Here is a 21106-nt window from a genome sequence, read left to right as displayed (position 1 = left end):
TAGTCATACCTTATTTAAAAAAAAAAAAAAGAATTCAAGGAGTCCAGGGATGAGCCAGAAGTCACGACAGCCATTTAAAGGCTATTATCACTAACCTGTAGCTGAAATATTGCATCACCTTCAAACAGAAGGACAAGCCTCAGAAATATCTTCAGTTCCTATGACTTTGTCATAAGTAGCAATCACAGGTATTGTCATATTATACTGTAGTTGTGGGAGACGAATATCACTTATGTTCATTAATAATTAGAAATCGGAGTATGTATTGGAATAGTCACTTCAGTTCAGTTCAGTCACTCAAGTCATATCCAACTCTTTGCGACCCCATGGACTGCAGCACACCAGGCCTCCCTGTCCATCATCAACTCCTGGAGTTTACTCAAACTCATGTCCATTGAGTCAATGATGCCATCAAGCCATCTCATCCTCTGTCGTCCCCTTCTCCTCCTGCCCCCAATCTTTCCCAGCATCAGGGTATTTTCCAATGAGTCAGTTCTTCGCATCTCGTGCCCAAAGTATTGGAGTTTCAGCTTCAGCATCAGTCCTTCCAATGAATATTCAGGACTGATCTTTAGGATGGACTGGTTGGATCTCCTTGCTATTCAAGGGACTCTCAAGAGTCTTCTCCAACACCACAGTTGAAAAGCATCAGCACTCAGCTTTCTTTATGTCCAACTCTCACATCCACACATGACCACTGGAATGCCACTAACTTTTATTTAATACAATAATACAGAAGCATGTGCTGTGTGGTAGGCCATGTCTGACTCTGTGTGACTCCAAGGACTGTAACCCACTAAGCTCCTCTGTCCATGGAATTTTCCAAGGAAGCATACTAGAGTGGGTTGTCATTCCCTTCTCCAAATATAGAAGCATATACATTACCTATCACAATTTTCTCATAATGACCTGCCTGTATTTCAATGTAATTGGCCATCTTTTTAATCCTATGTATTTTATCTTGTGCATTGAAGCGTTATTCTGAGTCCACAAGCCTGGGAAGGAATCTGAGACATAAAACAGTTTAAGAACCCTGCTTTAAGGTTAATAAAATATCAATAACCTCATGTATACAGATGACACCACCCTTAAGGCAGAAAGCGAAGAACTAAAGAGCCTCTTGATGAAGGAGAAAGAGAAGAGTGAAAAAGTTGGCTTAAAACTCAACATTCAGAAAATGAAGATCATGGCATCTGGTCCCATCACTTCATGGCAAATAGATGGGGAAACAGTGGAAACAGTGACAGACTTTATTTTGGGGGGCTCCAAAATCACTGCAGATAGTGACTAAAGCCATGAAATTAAAAGACATTTGCTCCCTGGAAGAAAAGTTATGACCAACCTAGACAGCATATTAAAAAACAGAGATATTACTTTGTCAACAAAGGTCCGTCTAGTCAAAGCTATGGTTTTTCCAGTGGTCATGTATGGATGTGAGAGTTGTACCATAAAGAAAGATGAGGGTTGAAGAACTGATGCTTTTGAACTGTGGTGTTGGAGAAGACTCTTGAGAGTCCCTTGGACAGCAAGGAGATCCAACCAGTGCATCCTAAAGGAGATCAGTCCTGGGTGTTCATTGGAAGGACTGATGTTGAAGCTGCAACTCCAATACTTTGGCCACCTGATGCGAAGAACTGTCTCATTTGAAAATACCCTGATGCTGGGAAAGATTGAGGGCAGGAGGAGAAGGGGACGACAGAGGATGAAATGGCTGGATGGCATCACCAACTCAATGGACATGGGTTTGAGTAAACTCCAGGAGTTGGTGATGGACAGGGAGGCCTGGTGTGTTGCAGTCCATGGGGTCTCAAAGAGTCGGACGTGATTGAGTGACTGAGCTGAACTGAAAGTGGCTTGGGCTCTATGTGAAATGCACTGTGAAGGCAGCAATGAACTGTGATGGCACTGACACTGTCCTTGTCCTCCAGGAGCTTCTAATCAAATGGAAGGAAAGAGATGGGAACTACTCTCTTTCCCCTCCTCCTTGTGCTTCCTGCTGCTTATTCCCATCAAGCCAATTATAGCACCTCTGCCAGTCCATATGGCAGCTCTGCGGGATCTAGAAGACACCTCTCTCTCAAGGCACCTTTCTGGCACCTGCTAGAAAACTGCCCTAACCAATACAAAGCCACAGTGAGCATGTGTGAATGGTGCCCCTGGGAGCAGTTACCACCCCAGACGAGGGTCTGACTGATACATCTCTGCAGAGACACCAGGTAAGAAGGCTCCTTATGAACAAAGGGTAGGCAAGGATGTCCTTATCCCCTGGACATAAGTACCTCAAAGACAAGGCATCTTCCCAAGACAGTCAGAGTTGACATGGGATGAAAACCACTTGTTCTCTCAGGCTCAGGGCTTTACCCTTTGTGAGAAACTTGTATTTTCATGGGTGATTCTGGAAACTAAAAAAGCCTCCACAGCTTCAAGGAATGAATCCTGCGGGGTGAAAGGGAAGACTTAAAGCAACGAATCTCTAATGCTGAAAGTATGGGAACTACATTTGGTCAGATAACCCTTACATTATACTACATTGGTGGTTCTCAAAGGGCTTATTTTGTCCTCCAGGGAACATTTAGCGATGTCTGGGGACACTTTTGATTGTCATGCTGGGGCATGGGCAATGCTACTGGAATTTACTGGCTAGAGAGCAGGGATACCACTAAACATACAATGCACAGGACAGCCCCCGCTCCCACAGTAAAGAATTATCTGGACCAAGCTGTCAGTAGTGCTGCAGTCAAGGAAGCCTTACACTAACCCCACGCTCGGCTTCCTATTCTCCCAGCAGCTGCTCAGAAGTTATCCAGAAAGAGAATTTCAGGGTCTGGCATATGTCTGACCAGAAAGGCAAAAGCCATCCGCTGATCGAGGGAGGATCCGCAAGTGTCCACACCACGGCCTGCTCCACCCCTCATCCCCCCCATGCTCACACGGCCAGTCCAAGTATGGCAGTAATCCCTTTCTAAATCTGATTTCACAATTGTGGCTCTGCTATCTCTCCAAACCTTGGGCAATTTGAAAATATTTACTAAGTCACCAAAGTCCCTTTGGAAATTTCCAGGCAAACAGGACTCAAAATTGTAGCTGGCTCTTTTGGACAAGAAAGGAAAGGGGGACAGAAAGGAAACAGTTGATGGTTTAGGGAGGTCAAAGTGGACTCTGCTGCCATAGGCCATTGGCAGCTTTGACCCCTACTGGTCACTTCATTTGCAAATGAAGCCATTTGCCCTATGGCTTCCATAAGGTAACTGACCCTCAGCCAAGGGCTAATGAACGGCAGGGCAGTGGGTCAGAAGCCACTTTCCACTGGCTTCCTGCTCTGACTCAGGGAATGTGGTGGGCATGTTCTCTGACTCCCATTCTGACACTGCACCCTTAAAATCCCCCGGGGAGCACAGCATGACGCTCCTGGCAATTTCTGAGGAGAAATAAAAATGACATGAAGAATCACCAGTGCTTTTCCTCTACCCTCTTAACCCCTGTCAACGGAAAAAAATGGCTTTAAACGTAATCATTTATTTTTAGACGGGCCAAACTGATACCTCTAAGAGAGCAGATTTTCTGGTTTTCAAAAGAAAACACATAGTTGGCTAGAGAGCGAGGATATAACAAGAAAACTCTAGAGAAGCAAAACTCAACATGTGAGCATTTCAGTAACTATAAGCCTTTCATCATAGTAGCCCAGAAGAGAGTGAAAAGGGTGTCTATGCGTTACACTGTTTTTCTTTCTCATTCACTCTGCTTTCTTTATTTAAAAAAAAAAAATTGAAATATAGTTGATTTACAATGCTGTTAGTTTCAAGTTTGGTGCATAGCGATTCAGTTATTTATATATATATATATGTACATATATATATAATGTTTAACTTCAGTATATATTCTTTTTCCTTAGAGGTTATCATAAGATATTGTGTATAGTTCCTTATACTATACAACAGGCCTTCGTTGTTTATCTATTTTATATGTTATAGTGTTTATATGTTAATCTCAGCCTAATTTATCCTTCCCTTCACCCCTGCTCTCTCCTTTGGTAACCATGTTTGTTTTCTATGTTTGTGAGTCTGTTTTGCTTTTGTAAATAAGTTCATTTGTATCATATTTTTTATATTTGTCTTGCTGATTTACTTCCATCCATATTGTTACAAATGGCATTATTTTATTCTTTTTTTGTGCTATACTGTGCTAAGTTGCTTCAATCATGTCCAGCTCTTTGAGACTCTATGGACTGTAGCCCTCCAGGCTCCTCTGTCCATGGAATTCTCCAGGTAAGAATACTGGAGTGGGTTGCCACGCCCTCCTCCAGGGGATCTTCCCAACCAGGGGATAGAATCTGCATCTCTTATGTCTCCTGCACTGGCATGTGGGTTCTTTACCACCAGCACCACCTGGGGAGCCCATGTCTTGGCCACTGTAGATAGTGCTGCTGTGAACACCGAGGTGCGTGTATCTTTTCAAATTAGAGTTTTCTCCAGATATACGTCTAGGAGCTTTACTGTTCTGAACTGTCAGCAACCAGACAACAGTCACATCTTTAGCCAAAAGATTCCTAGAACCTTCATAGGCAGAACTCTCTGACATAAATCACAGCAACATCTTTTTTAATCCATCTCCCAGAATAATGGAAATAAAAACAGAAATAAACAAATGGGACCTACTTAAACTCAAAAGCTTTTGCACAGCAAAGCAAACAATAAACAAAACAAAAAGACAATCCACAGGTTGGGAGAAAATATTTGCAACTGATGTGACAGATAGGGATTAGTCTCCAAAATTTACAAACATCTTATGATACTTATCAGCATCAAAACAAACAACCCAACCAACAAATAGGCAGAAGACCTAAATAGACATTTCTCCAAAGAGGACATATAGGTAGCCAAGAGGCACATGGAAAGATGTTCAACATTGTTAGTTATTAGAGAAATGCAAACCAAAACTACAATGATATATCACCTCACACCAGTAAGAATGGCTATGATCAAAAAATCCACAAACAACAAATGCTGGAGAGGATGTGGACAGAAGGGAATCCTCCTACCCTGTTGATAGGAATGTAAATTGGTACAGCCACTATGAAGAACAGCATGGAGGTTCCTTAAAAAGCTAAAAATAGAGCCACCATATGACCCTGCAACCCCACTCCTGGACATATATCTGGAGAAAGATGATCCGAAAGAATACACGCACCCCTATGTTCACTGCAGCACTGTTTACAACAGCCGAGACATGGAAGCAACCTACATGTCCATTAACAGAGGAATGGCTAGAGAAGATGTGGTACATATACACAATGGAGTATTACTCAGCCATTAAAAAGAATAATACAATGCCATTGCAACAACATGAATGGACCTAGGGAGTGTTGTACTGAGTGAAGTAAGTCAGGCAGAGAAGGAGAAATATTGGATGACATCCCTTATATGTGAAATCTAAAAAGGAATGATACAAATGAACTTACAAAATAGAGACTCGCAGACTTAGATGAACTTATAGCTGCCAGGGGGAAGGGACAGTTGGAGAGTTTGGGAAGGTCATGTACACACTGCCATATTCAAAATGGATAACCAACAAGGACCCACCGTATAGCACATGGAACTCTACTCAATGTTACGTGCCAGCCTGGATGAGAGTGGGATTTGGGGAGAATGGATACATATATCTGTATGGCTGAGTCCCTTTGCTGCTCACCTAAACTACTACAACATTGTTAATCGGCTATACTCTAATACAAAATACAAAAGTTTAAATTTGGGGAAAGAAAGATTCCTAGGACCTTAAAGGCAAACCCAACCATAGAAGATACAGAGTTTAGAGCAGGAGTCAGCCCAAGCTTTTCCATGAAGGGTCAGAAAGTAAACGTTTTAGGCTTTGCAGGCTACACGGTCGGTCTCTGTTGGAACTACTCACTTCTGCTGCTGTAGTGTGCAATCAGCCATAGACCATGTGCAAACGAATGGCAATGAGTATGTTCTGATAAAACTTTATGTGTGGATACGGAATCTAAACTTCATATGATTTTCCCATCATGAATTTTTTTTTTTTAATTTCCATTTACACATGTAATAACCACATATTGCTCACAGGCCTTATGAAGAGAGACTGCGGGCCAGATCTGACCCACAGATTGCTGTTTACTGATGCCTTGGTCTAGACAGAAAATGGGGATTTACATTCATTCTTCATTCTGAAGGTACTCTATAAAATTGATTTTCCTTCTCATCTCACTGTGATTCTGAAATCACACTAGTAAAGTTGATAATGAAAAAACAAACAAACAAGAGAAATCAATCAACCATCACAGCATTCTCAACCAAAACATCCAGGCTGGGAATGAGCTGAGTGTGAGCACTGCATGAGTCACAGACGACACACCACAAGGCCACATCTTGCTCAATGCAGTATAAGATATACCGGCTGCTGAAGGCTAGCATTCCAGTGATTATTTTCAAAATCACCCAGTATGAACAATCTCTTTGTTTAGTCTTCACAGTTTTATGTTATTCAAAGGTTGGGCTAGGGGAGGGGGTTGGAAGAGGGCTGGGAAATGTCCTAATTTCTGAAATCCAGTTGTCCTCTGTCCTCCAACACACACTAGTCCCTTTCTTATTCTCCAGAAAAGACATGTCTAGTCTCTAGTGGGTTCACAACATGTCTAGTGGGTTCAAAACACATGAATGTATTGATGAGATCCTCTTAACCTCTCAGTACATGCCCTATCATCTCACAAATGTATCACTATATAAAATCAATGAGTATCGATAGATCGGGAGTTTGGGATTGACATATACACATTGCTATATTTAGATAATCAATAAGCATCTACTGTATAGCACAGGAAACTCTCAATATTCTGTAATAACCTAAATGGGAAAAGAATTTGAAAATCAGATACATGTACATATATAACTGAATCATTTTGCTACACCTGAAACTAACACATTTGTTAGTCAACTATACTCCAATAAAAATTTTATTTTTTATTTTATTTTTAAACTTTACATAATTGTATTAGTTTTGCCAAATATCAAAATGAATCCACCACAGGTATACATGTGTTCCCCATCCTGAACCCTCCTCCCTCCTCCCTCCCCATACCATCCCTCTGGGTCGTCCCAGTGCACCAGCCCCAAGCATCCAGTATCGTGCATCAAATCTGGACTGGCATCTCGTTTCATACATGATATTTTACATGTTTCAATGCCATTCTCCCAAATCTTCCCACCCTCTCCCTCTCCCACAGAGTCCATAAGACTGTTCTATATATCAGTGTCTCTTTTGCTGTCTCGTACACAGGGTTATTGTTACCATCTTTCTAAATTCCATATATATGCGTTAGTATATTGTATTGGTGTTTTTCCTTCTGGCTTACTTGACTCTGTATAATAGACTCCAGTTTCATCCACCTCATTAGAACTGATTCAGATGTATTCTTTTTAATGGCTGAGTAATACTCCATTGTGTATATGTACCACAGCTTTCTTATCCATTCATCTGCTGATGGACATCTAGGTTGCTTCCATGTCCTGGCTATTATAAACAGTGCTGCGATGAACATTGGGGTACACGTGTCTCTTTCCCTTCTGGTTTCCTCAGTGTGTATGCCCAGCAGTGGGATTGCTGGATCATAAGGCAGTTCTATTTCCAGTTTTTTAAGGAATCTCCACACTGTTCTCCATAGTGGCTGTACTAGTTTGCATTCCCACCAACAGTGTAAGAGGGTTCCCTTTTCTCCACACCCTCTCCAGCATTTATTATTTGTAGACTTTTGGATCGCAGCCATTCTGACTGGTGTGAAATGGTATCTCATAGTGGTTTAAAAAATGAAATAAGGAAGAGAAAAAAATAAAACCACTGAGTATTTTCATATTTACATGGAAGAGTGAAACACAGACCCAGAAAAAGTGGGTTCTGAACTCAGTTGTGAACGCGGCATATATGTGAAGGGGATGAGCTTGCCAGGTAAAATATAGGATGCCCAGTTAAATCTGAATTCAAACAAACAACAAATCATTTGTTTAGTATAAAAGTGTGTCCCGTGCAATAATTGGGCATCCTATAATTTTAGTTGCTAAATGTGATAACTCTAGTAGAGGCTAGAGCAGAAAAAACAAACCAGGCTGAAGCAGAAGGTATTTATTGGGGAAAAGCAAGAACTCGTTCTGGTTAACCCTCTAACCTCTAAGTGATTTTCAGAAGCCTTAAAGTCAGGGTACAAGGTGGAGACAAGGAGAACTACTTACATTCCAACATTCCAATGTGTACAGAGTTTGAAAAGCAGTGCTTCCTGGGGGAGTCCTGAGGGCTGATGGACTGTTCTGCATCCTGAGTGTGCTGGCAGTTACATAAATCTACATCTTACAAAATTCGGAGACGTGTACATCAAAAAGGTGACTTTTGTTCTATGTTAACTTCATTTTTAAGGAGTGTTTTCAGTTGTTATTTCTTACAGAGAACTGGGGAGTTGGCCCAGCATGCTGGATAAGGAACCATCTAAGTAGCAATACTGACTCTACCTGAGACTACATTTTTCTTATGGTCCTCCTAAGGTAGTCCTCGATGGGTTTCTGGCAGGCTGCCCATTTATTTGCTCAACAGGACTAAACACACCTACATTTGACTTAGCTTCAACTGTAATACTATCATCCTATCATCTCCGCATACTACCAGCTTTAGAATTAAATACAATATTGTTGTGCAAGGCGAAGTGGGAAACTGGGGGTCTGGGGTGGGGATCGGGAAGGGGTGAGGGGTGAGGAATGATTCCAGCCTACACTGGATTAAAATCTGTGTTCGGTTTGCCCACACAGTGCTTCAATGGTTATGATATAAATATCAACAGACTTCCTTCAAAAGCTGGATTTCCAGATGCCCTTGAACAATACAAAATCCTTGAGTTGTATTCCCATAAAGTGCCCATCAGCTGGAGTTGAGTACTGCCCGGGGAGCCCACTCTCTCCAGTCAGCAGAGTCCCACAGGCTCAGCCACCACGTCAGCCTGCCACCTGGGCTCAATTGAGGTTTTAACGCCCAATATAAGGCATTCAGCCAGCTGTCTGGCCCAAGGGAAACTCTCAGGAACTGGGAGACCCTTCCTCCCACTGAAAGAAAGCTATAGAATCAAGTTGCAGTCTTTGACTTGCTTTCTGAGCCCTGGGGTGCCCTGTCTCCCTATAGGGGAGATGCTCCCCTCCTGTTCCCCACACTGCTAAGCCATTTTGCTTCAAGATTTGCTTTGTGGACCTGAGCTCAGGGCAGATGAGAACTGGAATCCTCTAGAGGCCGGGACATGCCAGGACAGAAAGTAATGATGGTAGGAAGGGAAGAGAGCAGACAGGGACTGAGCAATTGAAATTACTTTCACCTTAGCCTCCTCTGTGTTGTCAAGCCCAGTACTTCCTCTTCATCATGGCCATCAGATCCAATGCTGATCAGACATTTATCATTCTCACTCCCGTGTGAATAAGGACGCGGAGTGATCAGGCTGCCAGAGTCTTATTTCTAGTAGCTGGTAGACTTAGAGAGTATATTCTTTTTAAAATTAATTTTTATTGGAGTATAGCTGCTCACAATGCTGTGTTCGTTTCTACTGTACAGTAAAGTGAAACAGCTATATATACACATATATCCCCTTTTTTGGATTTCCTTCCCATTTAAGTCACCACAGAGCATTGAGTAGCATTCCCTAAGCTATACAGTAGGTTCTTATTATCTATTTTATGCATGCATGCTAAGTCACTTCAGCTGGGTCTGCTCTTTGTGACCCTATGGGTCATAGCCCACCAGGTTCCTCTGTCCATGGGATTCTCCAGACAAGAACACTGGAGTGGGTAGCCATGACCTTCTCCAGGGGAATCTTCCTGACCCAGAGTTCAAACCCGTGTCTCTTGGTCTCCTGCATTGGCAGGCAGGCTTTTTACCACTAGCACCATCTGGGAAGCCCTCAACAGACTATTAATAGTGTATATATGTTAATCCCAATCTTCCATTTCATCCCACTCCCCCCTCCCCCTTCAGGGTCCATAAGTTTGTTCTATACATCTGTATTTCTGCTTTGCCATTTTTCTAGATTCCACAAATATGCATTAATACACAGTATTTGTTTTCTCCTTTTTTTTTTTTTTTCTACTTACTTTACATTGTCTGACAACCTAGAGAGTATATCAACAGTCAGCCTCCCAGGACCTGCCCTGCCTTCTGACCCATCCCCACAGACCTATCTCAGTTACTGTTAAATATCTTTTGGGTTTTGCTGCAACTTTTATTTGATGACCAGCACTAAATTCTAAACACATATGCTCAGATTTCACTGTTCATGGACACGGCTGCCTACATACCAGCTGGAAAAGAAAAATGAGCACTCAGATGATGGGCTTATCACTACCTATAGTGTGTGTGTGTTTCCTGGATAAGCAGTGTTTCCTTTCAAGGCCACTCATACTAACTTCAAGCTTTCCAGATCATTTTTTGAACAGATCATTTTCCCCCAGCTTTAAGGTATGATTAAAAAAAATTGTCTACATTGACAGTGTATAACATATTTTTGATATACATTGAGAAATAAAGATCATAATTAAGCTAATTCATATATCCATCACCTCACACAGCTACCATTTTTGTGTGTTTAATGATAACACATGAGATCTACTCCCTTGGCATATTTCAAGTATGTAGTAACATGGTTTTTAACCAGTCACCATGCTATATATTGGGACTCTAGAACTTATTCAATTTATAATTGAAAGTTTTACTTTTGATTAACATCTCCCCTTTCCCCCACTTCCCACCCTCTAATATCTACCACTCTCCTCTCTAAGTTCAATATTCTTTTAGATGCCACATATAAGTGAGATTACAGGTATTTATCTTTCTGTGTCTGGCTTTTTTCACTTAGCAGAATGCCCTCCAGGGTCCATCCATGTTAGTCACAGATGGCAGGATGTCTTTCTTTATAAAGGCTGAATAATACTCCACTCTAGATATACCACATTTTCTTTATTCAATCATCTGTCAATGAACACTTAGGTTGTTTTAATCTCTTGGCTACTGGGAACAAGGCTGCAATGAACATGGAAGTGTAGATGTCCTTCCAAGATAGTAATTTTGTTTCCTTGTAATATATACATAGAAGTGAAATTGCTGGATCACATAGCAGTTCTATTTTTAACTTCTTGATGAACCTCTACACTCTTTTCCACTTTTCAAATCTTTATGTCTCACAGTTCCACTGCGGCAAGAAAATTTTTGAACCATTTCCTGACCCATTAGAAGCAGCAAGTATCATCAGCCCAAGCTGACAAGTCAAATCCCTTATCGGGAAACTAAGATCCCATGTGCTACACAGAGTGGCCAAAAAAAAAGGTAAAATAATATATCACTAACAATAAAGATGATCCTCAACCATACTGTTTTTGCATGTGTTTAAAAAAAAAAGATGAACCAGGAGCCCAGAGGGGAGCCGCTGAATTGACCCCTTGCCTCTTGGCCAAAAGGTACCTCTCCCAGATCTGGCTTCTCTCTACATCACATAAGGACATACACGTATCACAGGTCCCAAGCCTGAAGCCCCATGTGATATTTACTGGTCTCAAAAATTGTTGGCATCATTGCTCAAACTCAGAGAATGAGGATCCCCTAGCTACCACCAAGGGGTTAAGTTTTCAAGCCTATGTTTTTCTGTTAAGAATAACATTTTTTATAACCCTCAAAGTTTTAAGTTTCAGCCCTGACTTTAAAAATAAAGTGAATCCTCTGATGACTGGTTATAATTTAGAAGAAAGGGGGAAAAATCCCACCCACCTAGAATAGTAAGTAAATCGGTATCATGCAGCAAAAAACTAAGGGCAGGTTTCACAAATGCCTTGAAGACATCTTGCTAGTGCACAGACTGTCAAGAGCCTGGAAGCCCGCAGGGTAATGAAATAGGCTGCCAGAGGGGAAACGAAGAGCTGGAAGATGTGTTTTGAGGTCTGGCTCATAGCCTTTGCTAGGGCTTTTATCTTGGGAGCGCATGTGGCTTTTCTTCCCCCCTCCCATTTTATGCAAGGGAAAGGGACCAGGTTCCCTATTTCCTTCTTCTAGCTAAGCTCAGAGGATGCTACAGAGACATGGACACTAGAGTCAAAGACTGGCCCCAAAGTATTTTTAATATACGTTCAAGCATTATGTAAATAGATTAAAGGCTTGTCTCTGTCCGTCTCTCTGTGTATTTAATAATCTCCTTTTGTGGATTCTAATTCAACATGAGACTAATGGAAAAGACTGCCATACCCATTAACCAAGGACATATGCAGCTCCAACATGCACCCCCACCCCCACAAACCTCTGCTTCTGCCGGCATTTCCTGCCAGAAATAGGTCTCAGCTGTGCGGTATTCGCCCAAACCCACAGCGCTCGTGTGCAAACTTTCCTCTACAAAGCTCCTTATGCTGGGCGGCCATCACCCAGCAGCCCGTCCGTGTTCTCTTAGGTCTCTCTCATTCTGCGACGTGTGGCCTCTGTCCTTTGTGTTTTAAGACAAATTAAGAGCCTGGGTGAGGCTGAAACCATCTGAATAAGAAGCACTGGTTCGCACAATGGATGCTACAATTAGGATGACGGAAGATTGGAGGACATCTTGGCGAGAATAAACTCCTCTTTGACACGGCAATGACAAGCCCGGCTTGTGCACACAGAGTGACTTAGGAGAATCACTAACCATCATTTAGTAAGTGAACCTCAGTTGCCCTGGCCTCCTATTAGAGTTGCCCACGTGAGAAGCAGCTGCATTGAGAATCAGGCCTGCAGGCTGGAGAGGCTGCTACAAGACTTGACTGCTGAGCTGCTCTGGGACTTCTCCATCTAGAGCATCATACACATTTCATGTGGGCTTCCCAGGCGGTTCAGTGGTAAAGAACCCTCCTGCCAATGCAGAAGACGCCAGAGACACAAGTTTGATCCCTGGGTTGGGAAGATTCCCAGAATAGGAAATGGCAACCTGCTCCAATATTCTTGCTGGGAAATCCCATGGGCAGAGGAGCCTGAAGGACTATACTTCTTGGGGTTGTAAAGAGTTAGATGTGACTGAAGCAACTTAGTACGCACGCACGCACGCACGCAAATAGATTAAAACAAGTACCCAAGACAAAATCTCCTCTTGAGCAGCCAATTGATGTAAGAGGGACACGACTACATCACTTTCAAACTGAGCTAGGTTTGTTATCATTGTTTAGTCACTAAGTCACGCCCAACTCTCTTGTGACCCCATGGGCTATAGCCCACTTGAATTTGGTCTCTTATTCCGTCTCATCTCTTTAAGATATCCATACTTCACAAACTCCTGGGCATGTCGCAGTGGGTGTGTGATACTTATGAAGACCCAGGCCATCATCTCCCTTGGCCTTCTATCACTTCACCAGCGGTACTCAACGTGTGTTCCTTAGAACAGCAGCTGCAGCTAGGAACAGCAAACCCTGGGAACTTGTTAGCAATGCAAATTCCCAGGCCCTACCCCAGATCTACTGAATCAAACTCTCTAGGAGGAGGACCCAGCAATCTGTGTTTCTAAGGAGCCCTCCAGGTGATCCTAATGCACTGCAGTTTGAGAATCACGGTTCTGTACCACTGCTATGGTACAGTCTATGTCCATAGCAAAAGTCTATGTCCAGTAGCAGCTGCTGCTATTATTAGAAGTCCTGAGCCCAGCTGAGTCACCCTACATTGTCTGTAATTCAAGGGTGATATATTAAAATCGTCTCAAACACCTGGTAACATGTGACGGCTCAAATTTGCCTACCCTTTTTTTTTTTAAATTTTTTATGTGGACCATGTTCTAAGTCTTTATCCAGTTTGTTAAAATACTGCTTGTTTTTTATGTTTTGGTTTTTCTGTCATGAGGCATATGGAATCTGAGCTCCCTGATCAGAGATCAAACCCGCACCCCCTGCATTGGAAGGCAAGGGCTTAACCACTAAGTGGTCTATCTTGTTAAAGATGCTTCTATGATCGTGGAGTTTCCCACATCAAGATGCTGTATTTTAAGCTTTTCTGTCAATTTTGAGAAAGCCATCATCTACCTAGACATGAATTTTGAGTTATAATAATGTCAGTGGTTAAAAGGAGCTAGTATCAACATATAGCAAATATGCACTTTTCCCAATGATCCAAACATTTGGACACCAAACTCACAAAGCCCTGCTGAAAATGCACCCTGCTTCTGTAACATTATGAGAGATCTAAGGGGGACTGGTAGTACTACTTCATAGCATCCTTATGAAATCCAAATAAGCCCATGCATAAAGAAATCACAGTGTAAAGTTCAAAGCTCTACTTATATCTGGAGGTCACAAAAGGTCAACCCGTGGACCAAAAGAAATTTCGTTTCATCCACAAACTTTTAAAAACTTTTTAAGCCAGTTGATTTTGAAATGGGAGTTCTCACATTTTAAAAAGGAAGATTTCTGTCTCTTGAGAATCAGTGGATGTGACAACATAGGACCCACGTTCACATCTAGTATAAATGAACTGTGCCTTCACTGAGAAGAGGTATCTTCCCTTCAGGTCCTTACAGTTTCCCATTCAATCTGTGTCACTCATTTATGTTACATGCTGGCTCCCAGGTCCTTCTGGGCTTGCAAATCCTGTTCACTGTAAACAATCCTTTTCATTGTTATTATTAGTATCCTCCTGCACTGCAAAGATGTCACTATATTCATGAAATTCAGTGTGGCAATTCACCAGTTGAGGTGAAAAGAATTCATTTTTCACCCTTTGCATCCATTTTCTCCTTAAAAATTGTGCGTTATGATTTGTTGATTCACTTACTATAAAAAGAAAACTTTTGTTGAGTGATTTCTGTAAGCTTGCACTGGGTATTTCCCATGAAACCTGTCAAATAACCTTCAAAACAATTCCAGGAGACTAGTACTATCATTATCCCCACCTTATAGATGAGGAAACTGGGGAAGAGCAAGGTCACACAGATACTAACAGAAAGGCTGCCGGGATATGAGCCAAGGCTTTCGGAGGCCAGGATCCATGCTTGTTACTTGCCAGAGTGCAAGGCACTGACAGCCTTGGGGACCACTGTGTCTGTGCATCAATGCAATCTGTTCTCTCAGTCAATATCTCAACACGAGGACCAACTCTTACTGCCAAGGAAGTTGATCCACATCCTCAAGGGGGATCAGTGATGAAATTCGGGTAGTTCAAAGGATCAACAGTGGCGGTCCCCAGTGCACTGGAAAACCCCAGAGAAATGGAGAAGGGCTATTACTGAGCCCTGGATTCCTTCTAAATACTGGCAAATCATAACCCACAAGCCCCCCTGCTTGGCTTTTTAAATGATGACCAGTCTATTTCACAGGGCACTCGCCAGAGCAACTGCTCTTTGTCCCAAGAGGCTAAAGCCTGAAATACTCAGAGGTACAAATAACTGGTCAGAGAGGTGTATGACCCTTGGGCATATTTGTGTAAGGCCTGCCTTGGCACTCTCAGACCTGGCAACGACCCTGAATGTGCCCCAAGTGGCATCTATCCACTGGGCGGTCCTGCAGAGTCATCTGGGTCAAGCCCTTCCTCAGCACCACTGTCCTGGGCAAACCATTTTTTAAACTTCAGCTTGAACTTTTAGAAGCAGGGCACCATTTACGTGGAAGAAGATGAACAAATGTATGGCTGGCATCTTCAGTTCTCCCATCCTCTTACCAGCTGCCTGCCAATGCAGAGGTTCATAGGGGACATGTACAGGGATGGTCTCCCCAAGAACCACAGTTTGTGTTACTATAAGTCTTGGATTTGAGTCTATAGAACCTCTGAGGGATCCCTGACCTGGGAAGCTAGGCTGGACTGGATCCCATGCAAACGGCAGCCAGGATTTCTGCCCAAGCCAGGTAGGCCAACCCAAGTGGCCTGGATCAGAGCAGGCTGACTGGTTTCCTGAGCCTTTGGTCCACATTCCAACTCTGATACTCAAGGTCTTCCTGCTCAGAGGCAAGAACAACACTGAGAGATGAAGCCAAGGAAATGCCTTGTCTCTTTGCAAGTACAGGGCAGAGCCAGCCTAAGCCACCCACCTACATCCAGGCCTTCTCAGGACAGAAAATGGGAGCAGGTGGAGACCACAGGCCACTAACTGCAACCCCTGGGGGAGAGTTTTAAGGGGGAGAGGGGCCCAAAGTGAAATCCCCAAAGGGCAGATTCCACAGAGGCACATCCAGGCACACATACCCCAAAGCTAAACCCCTCTCCTCTGCCCCCTGCCCCCAGTTAAAGGATCCTAGAGGCAGCTCTCACCCATAGCAGAGCACCCCGTGCCCAAAGCTAGACATGCCACCAATACTAGGAATCAGGAGTCAGGAGAGAGATACAACCCTTCTACTTCTCACTGTGTGAGCCGAGACCTCTGCATGCTACTGCTACTGCTGCTAAGTCACTTCAGTCGTGTCCGACACTGTGCAACCCCATAGATGGCAGCCCACCAGGCTCCCCCGTCCCTGGGATTCGCCAGGCAAGAACACTGGAGTGGGTTGCCATTTCCTTCTCCAATGCATGAAAGTGAAAAGTGAAAGTGAAGTCGCTCAGTCGTGTCTGACTCTTCGTGACCCCATGGACTGCAGCCTACCAGGCTCCTCCATCCATGGGATTTTCCAGGCAAGAGTACTGGAGTGGGGTGCCATCGCCTTCTCTGGACACCTCTGCATACTCTATTGTAAAGTGCAGACAATGAGTCCTGCCTAGCACAGATCAGAATTAAGGTAATACATGCAGGTTTTTGTAAATTGTAAAGTGCTACACAAATGCCAAAGATTGTTTTTATTATTCCAGAGTTCGAGTTCTTAATAAGCAACCAAATACCCTAAAAAGCCAGCGTAGGTTGGATTGGCATCTTGTGAGTGTGCCAAGTTGCTTCAGTCATGTCTGACTCTTTGTGACCCTATGGACTGTAAGCTCACAACGTTCCTCTGTCCATGAGAGTCTCCAGGCAAGGATACTGGAGTGGGTTACCATGCCTTCCTCCAGGGAATCTTCCCGAACCAAGGATTGAACCTGAGTCTCTTACGTCTCCTGCATTGGCAGGTGGGTTCTTGACCACTAGCGCCACCTCAGCACATATGGCCTGAGAACCTCTCTGAGGGCTTTTACTCAAGACAATCTCTGAAACATTCAGTTATCTTCACCTGAGCGCAAGGAAGACCCTCTTTTTGTGACGTGCAGACATAACACATCCTCCCCCAAAACTGGTTTGCACTGAGACGCCATGGCTTCTTCCCCGAGGGAACGTGTTACTCACTTGGTTAGAGCTTCCATCGGGTATTTCCATGCACTGGAAGACTCTCAAAAGGATGTGGCCTCCTGGTTTGTCTCAGCCTTTCCCGATGCTACTGAATCAGTCTTCTCCCTCATCCGCTCGCACAGGGGCTGCCAGAACCACCCACACAGCGAGCTCATGGGCGGAGCTCAAGATGCTGCTACCATCTTGGGGGGTGCATTTCTGGGCAGTGGTCAATAAACAGGCTCCAGGGCCCTGCAATTTGGGTTCTGATCCTGGCTTTGACATTCTCTGTGTTGGGCTCTTTAAAACATGGATAATCTAGACGTTCCTCCCCCATTAGCTCATCAGGATTAAATGACATCATCTGTGTTAAAAATGCACTTGAGTCTTATCACTGAGTTGGTGCCTTTGGCTACTGACTTAACTTCACGTGGTTGGCTTTCCCTTTCTTCTACTACCTGTTCCAAATAAATGATAAACTAACAACAAACAAGTAAATACATTCCTTCTGCTCATGGGGAAGTATGTGTGTTATTTTATATTTTATTATACCAAATCTCCACGACCCACTCAAATCTCTCTCTGGGGAAGTGTTCTACAGCTCCTTGGTTTACCTGCTCCACCTGTGTGCTTATTTGCATAAGTACTCCTTCCACTGGCTAGAAATTGTTTATGTTAAACCATTAACTTGAGGTTAAGAAAAGAAGCATGACACACAGGGCCTTGCTGAATAGAAGGTGGTCAGGAAATGGCAATTGTATTATTATTCCCTGGAATAACCACTCACATTCATCCTGCCTCAGAATTATTTTGCTTTTTCCTAAAATTCCAGCTTTGGGAACATCCCTACTGATGGAATGAGAGCCTGGGAGTAGAGACACTTGTCAACATTTGCTCCGCTTTTGGCAGGAAATAGGATGAGATTCATCTTTTCTCATTGATTAGTCTCTGGACTCAACTGGAAGATTCAATTAAAGCACTCATAGTTTCTGAGTATTTTATTCCCTGGAGGTGGCAGGGGGAAATCCCACCAATGATCACGTGACATAGGTCACAGGACATCGGTCCTTTTCAGAACTTAAGTGTGCAAAGGGCAAAGTCTTCCCTCTGATGACTGAAACTTAGGGACACTGACTTTTTGGCATTGTCACTTTCTTCCAAGAGACGACACTTTGTAAATACCTGCTGGATGGCTGAATACTCCAGTCATATCTCTGCACCTGGGTCTGAGGAGCTGATGGAATTGATGCTGGGCCGAGCCCTGGCCTTCAATTGAGTAAAGGAGAGGATACAGAAGGTCGTTCAAGCTCTTTATGTTTCAGAGATGTTTCCTCTTGTCCTCACAAGGACAAGGCAGCAGGTAGACAGGAATGGGCGGCTCTGGCTGAAGATCATCAGCTGGCCCCTGCATGCCAGGCCCTTCACCTGCACCATATCTAAACCTTACAGCCAGCCCCTAGAGCAGAACTCATGAGCCCTCTTTACAGATGAAGGGACCAGGGTGTAGACTGAAGAGTATTCAAGAACCTACAGATGAGAATCTCCTCTTGGAGAGGCGCCCAAGTTGGTGAAGAGATAGAGTCATTGCTCTTCCTCCTTCACATCTCCAGAGAGACTTCAGGAGGACTAGGCTCTGGGAGCAGGCTCATGAGCTCCTGAGGGCCCCCTGAGAACCCTAGGAAGGTGGCAGACAGACTCAGGGTTTTCAAATTTTGGAGAGTATGCATTAGGTCAAAGCAGGATACAGAACAGCTGACATGGTCACAAGCGCCTCCACCCCCTCCTCAATTCCCTCTCTCTCTCACACATACACAGAGTTAATTTGCTGTTAGAAAATCTGCACTAAGATATGTTCGTTGGGGCAGAATCATTCATGAGAATCATTTACAGTTTCCCAAGTACAGGACAAACTCAATTCCACAACTGCACGGGCGTAAGAATCCCAGAAGGCTGGCTAGACCCTTCTCAAAAATCCATTTAGCCTCTGCTGGGAATGACCCAGCCTCACGTGGCAAAGGGTGGCCCAAGTGTAAGCTGCTACTGGCTCCCTGTTCGGAAAGCGAGCCCTTTCATGAGGCCCAGCTGTTCCTCAGGCATCCAGACAAGCTGGTCATGCAAAGGCAGAAAATGTGACAACTGTTGGAAACCTTCAGCGGCCACTGATGGGAGCAATGGAATGCTCTCTGGAGCAGCCACTACATGGACAGTTAAAGCAGCCTATTATTCAGTTTATATAAAACATCCACCAGCTACATGGCACCAAGAACTGAATATCTCCATTCTTACCCAGTTCATGACATACTGGCCACACTGCCTGGCCACAAACTCTAGAAAACAAACAACTTCACTAACCATCAAAATACACACACTCAGAGGGAAAGGGAAAAAAAGGTGGGGCAGGAGGGGGGAAAGCCTTCCTGAGTTCTGAACACCAAGTTCAAAGATTGCCCAACAGACAAAAAAAGCTATAGCATTCAACAATGCCAACAAACGTCTTTCTCGCTTCAGCTGTGAAGTCTCCAAGACATTTAAGATTTGAAGACTTTGATAAAGAGGGTCTCAGAGCCACAGAGACCACATCAAATGCTTCTTTAAAAAGAAAAAGAAGAGCCTGTGTGCATTTCCCAGTGAAGAATCCGTCCAAAGGATTTTGAAAACATTTTAATATACTTTGCTTCCAAAACATTACACGCTGTTTCTCCAACAAATTCATATGTGTTTCCAGGGAACTCCTGGACAAAAAAAAATTTACTTAGGTAGAAGAATGTCTGGAGATTCTTTTATGCCAATATGTTAAAGGAGCTTCTCTTTTAATTGCTATTATTTCATAGAGCAGCAGTAATCATTCCTTCATCTGCAAAAGAAATATATAATCCAGCTGCGGTGGCCCTAGTAAAAATACCACATCTGTGGATCATTGGCAACACTGGGGCAGGACCACTAAAATTTAGGCAGCCTTGGAGAGCTCTCCTTTATACTCAAGATGCACATTGGGTACACTTTTCTGAGAGTGCACTTAAACTTTGCCCAAGCTGGTTGTTCCTTTGTATGCTGAAAATAGGTTGAGGAACCACAGATAAGAAGGAGGCTCTCTTGGAATATTATTCCCAGGACCCAGTTGTTCCAAGAAGTCCCCAGACCTTCCTCTCACCCAAGGTGGTGGCTTTGTGCCAGTGCCCTTGTCAATTTCAAACAGAACAGGGAAAATGAATACTCTCGGTTTCAGGGAGGAGGTTCTACCGCGTGGCTGGCAGCGGAGTGGACTGCTGGTTTTTCACTTAGCAGACCAACAGCTTCCGCAGAGAGCGTGGAAGTCACAGTTTTTGGTGACCGTTCCCGCCTTCTCCAGCATCTGAAGTCAGAATATTAGCGAGCACTGGGTGGTAATATTCTAGGAATTGTCCCCCCTCCCGCCCCATGCTTCTCTTTCGTCTTTCCCCAAAGCCCAATAGCAAGCATCTTATTTCTAAGCCAATCTTCCACATTCAAATCCCCAGCCCAAAGCGCGCCCTGGGGCTTTCCATCTACAGACTATAAAATAAAACGCAGCGTAGCTGAGCCTTGACAGACTTTTATCCCCAAAACACATGTCCTGTGGCTACTGTGCTGGAATGTCGACGGCCCCGCCGTACTCGGGGTCCTTTCCCATCCCAGACAATAGAGCGAGAAAATAAAATGAAAGTGGACTTACTGCTATGGCTTGCAGCCTTTCCTTGTGCAATTCCGCCTCTGCCATCCTGGAGAAGGGCACACAGCGAGGGAAAGAAGAAAGAAAAACAAAACACACGCTGTAGTCACCCGAGGAAATTGATGGGCACCCCGGGGGGGAGCTTTGCTAGAACCCCACGGAAAGCCTAC

At 43.8% G+C, this 21106-nt stretch overlaps 1 protein-coding gene across 1 annotated transcript in view; it reads right to left on the bottom strand.

Moving 5' to 3' along the window:
- Positions 1-21106, bottom strand: part of LOC104991163 (paralemmin-2) — a 517429-nt gene that overhangs the window by 360172 nt on the left and 136151 nt on the right. The window contains exon 2 of the mRNA XM_010843550.1: positions 20940-20985. Within this exon, the coding sequence (XP_010841852.1) occupies positions 20940-20985 (46 nt within the window). The remainder of the gene's footprint in view (positions 1-20939; positions 20986-21106) is intronic.

The sequence above is a fragment of the Bison bison genome, unplaced genomic scaffold (genome assembly GCF_000754665.1).
Source record: "Bison bison bison isolate TAMUID 2011002044 unplaced genomic scaffold, Bison_UMD1.0 scf7180017864183, whole genome shotgun sequence".
In the NCBI taxonomy this organism is placed as follows: domain Eukaryota; kingdom Metazoa; phylum Chordata; class Mammalia; order Artiodactyla; family Bovidae; genus Bison; species Bison bison.
The sequence above is the reverse complement of the archived record's forward strand: the minus strand, read 5'-3'. Positions and strand labels throughout refer to the sequence as shown.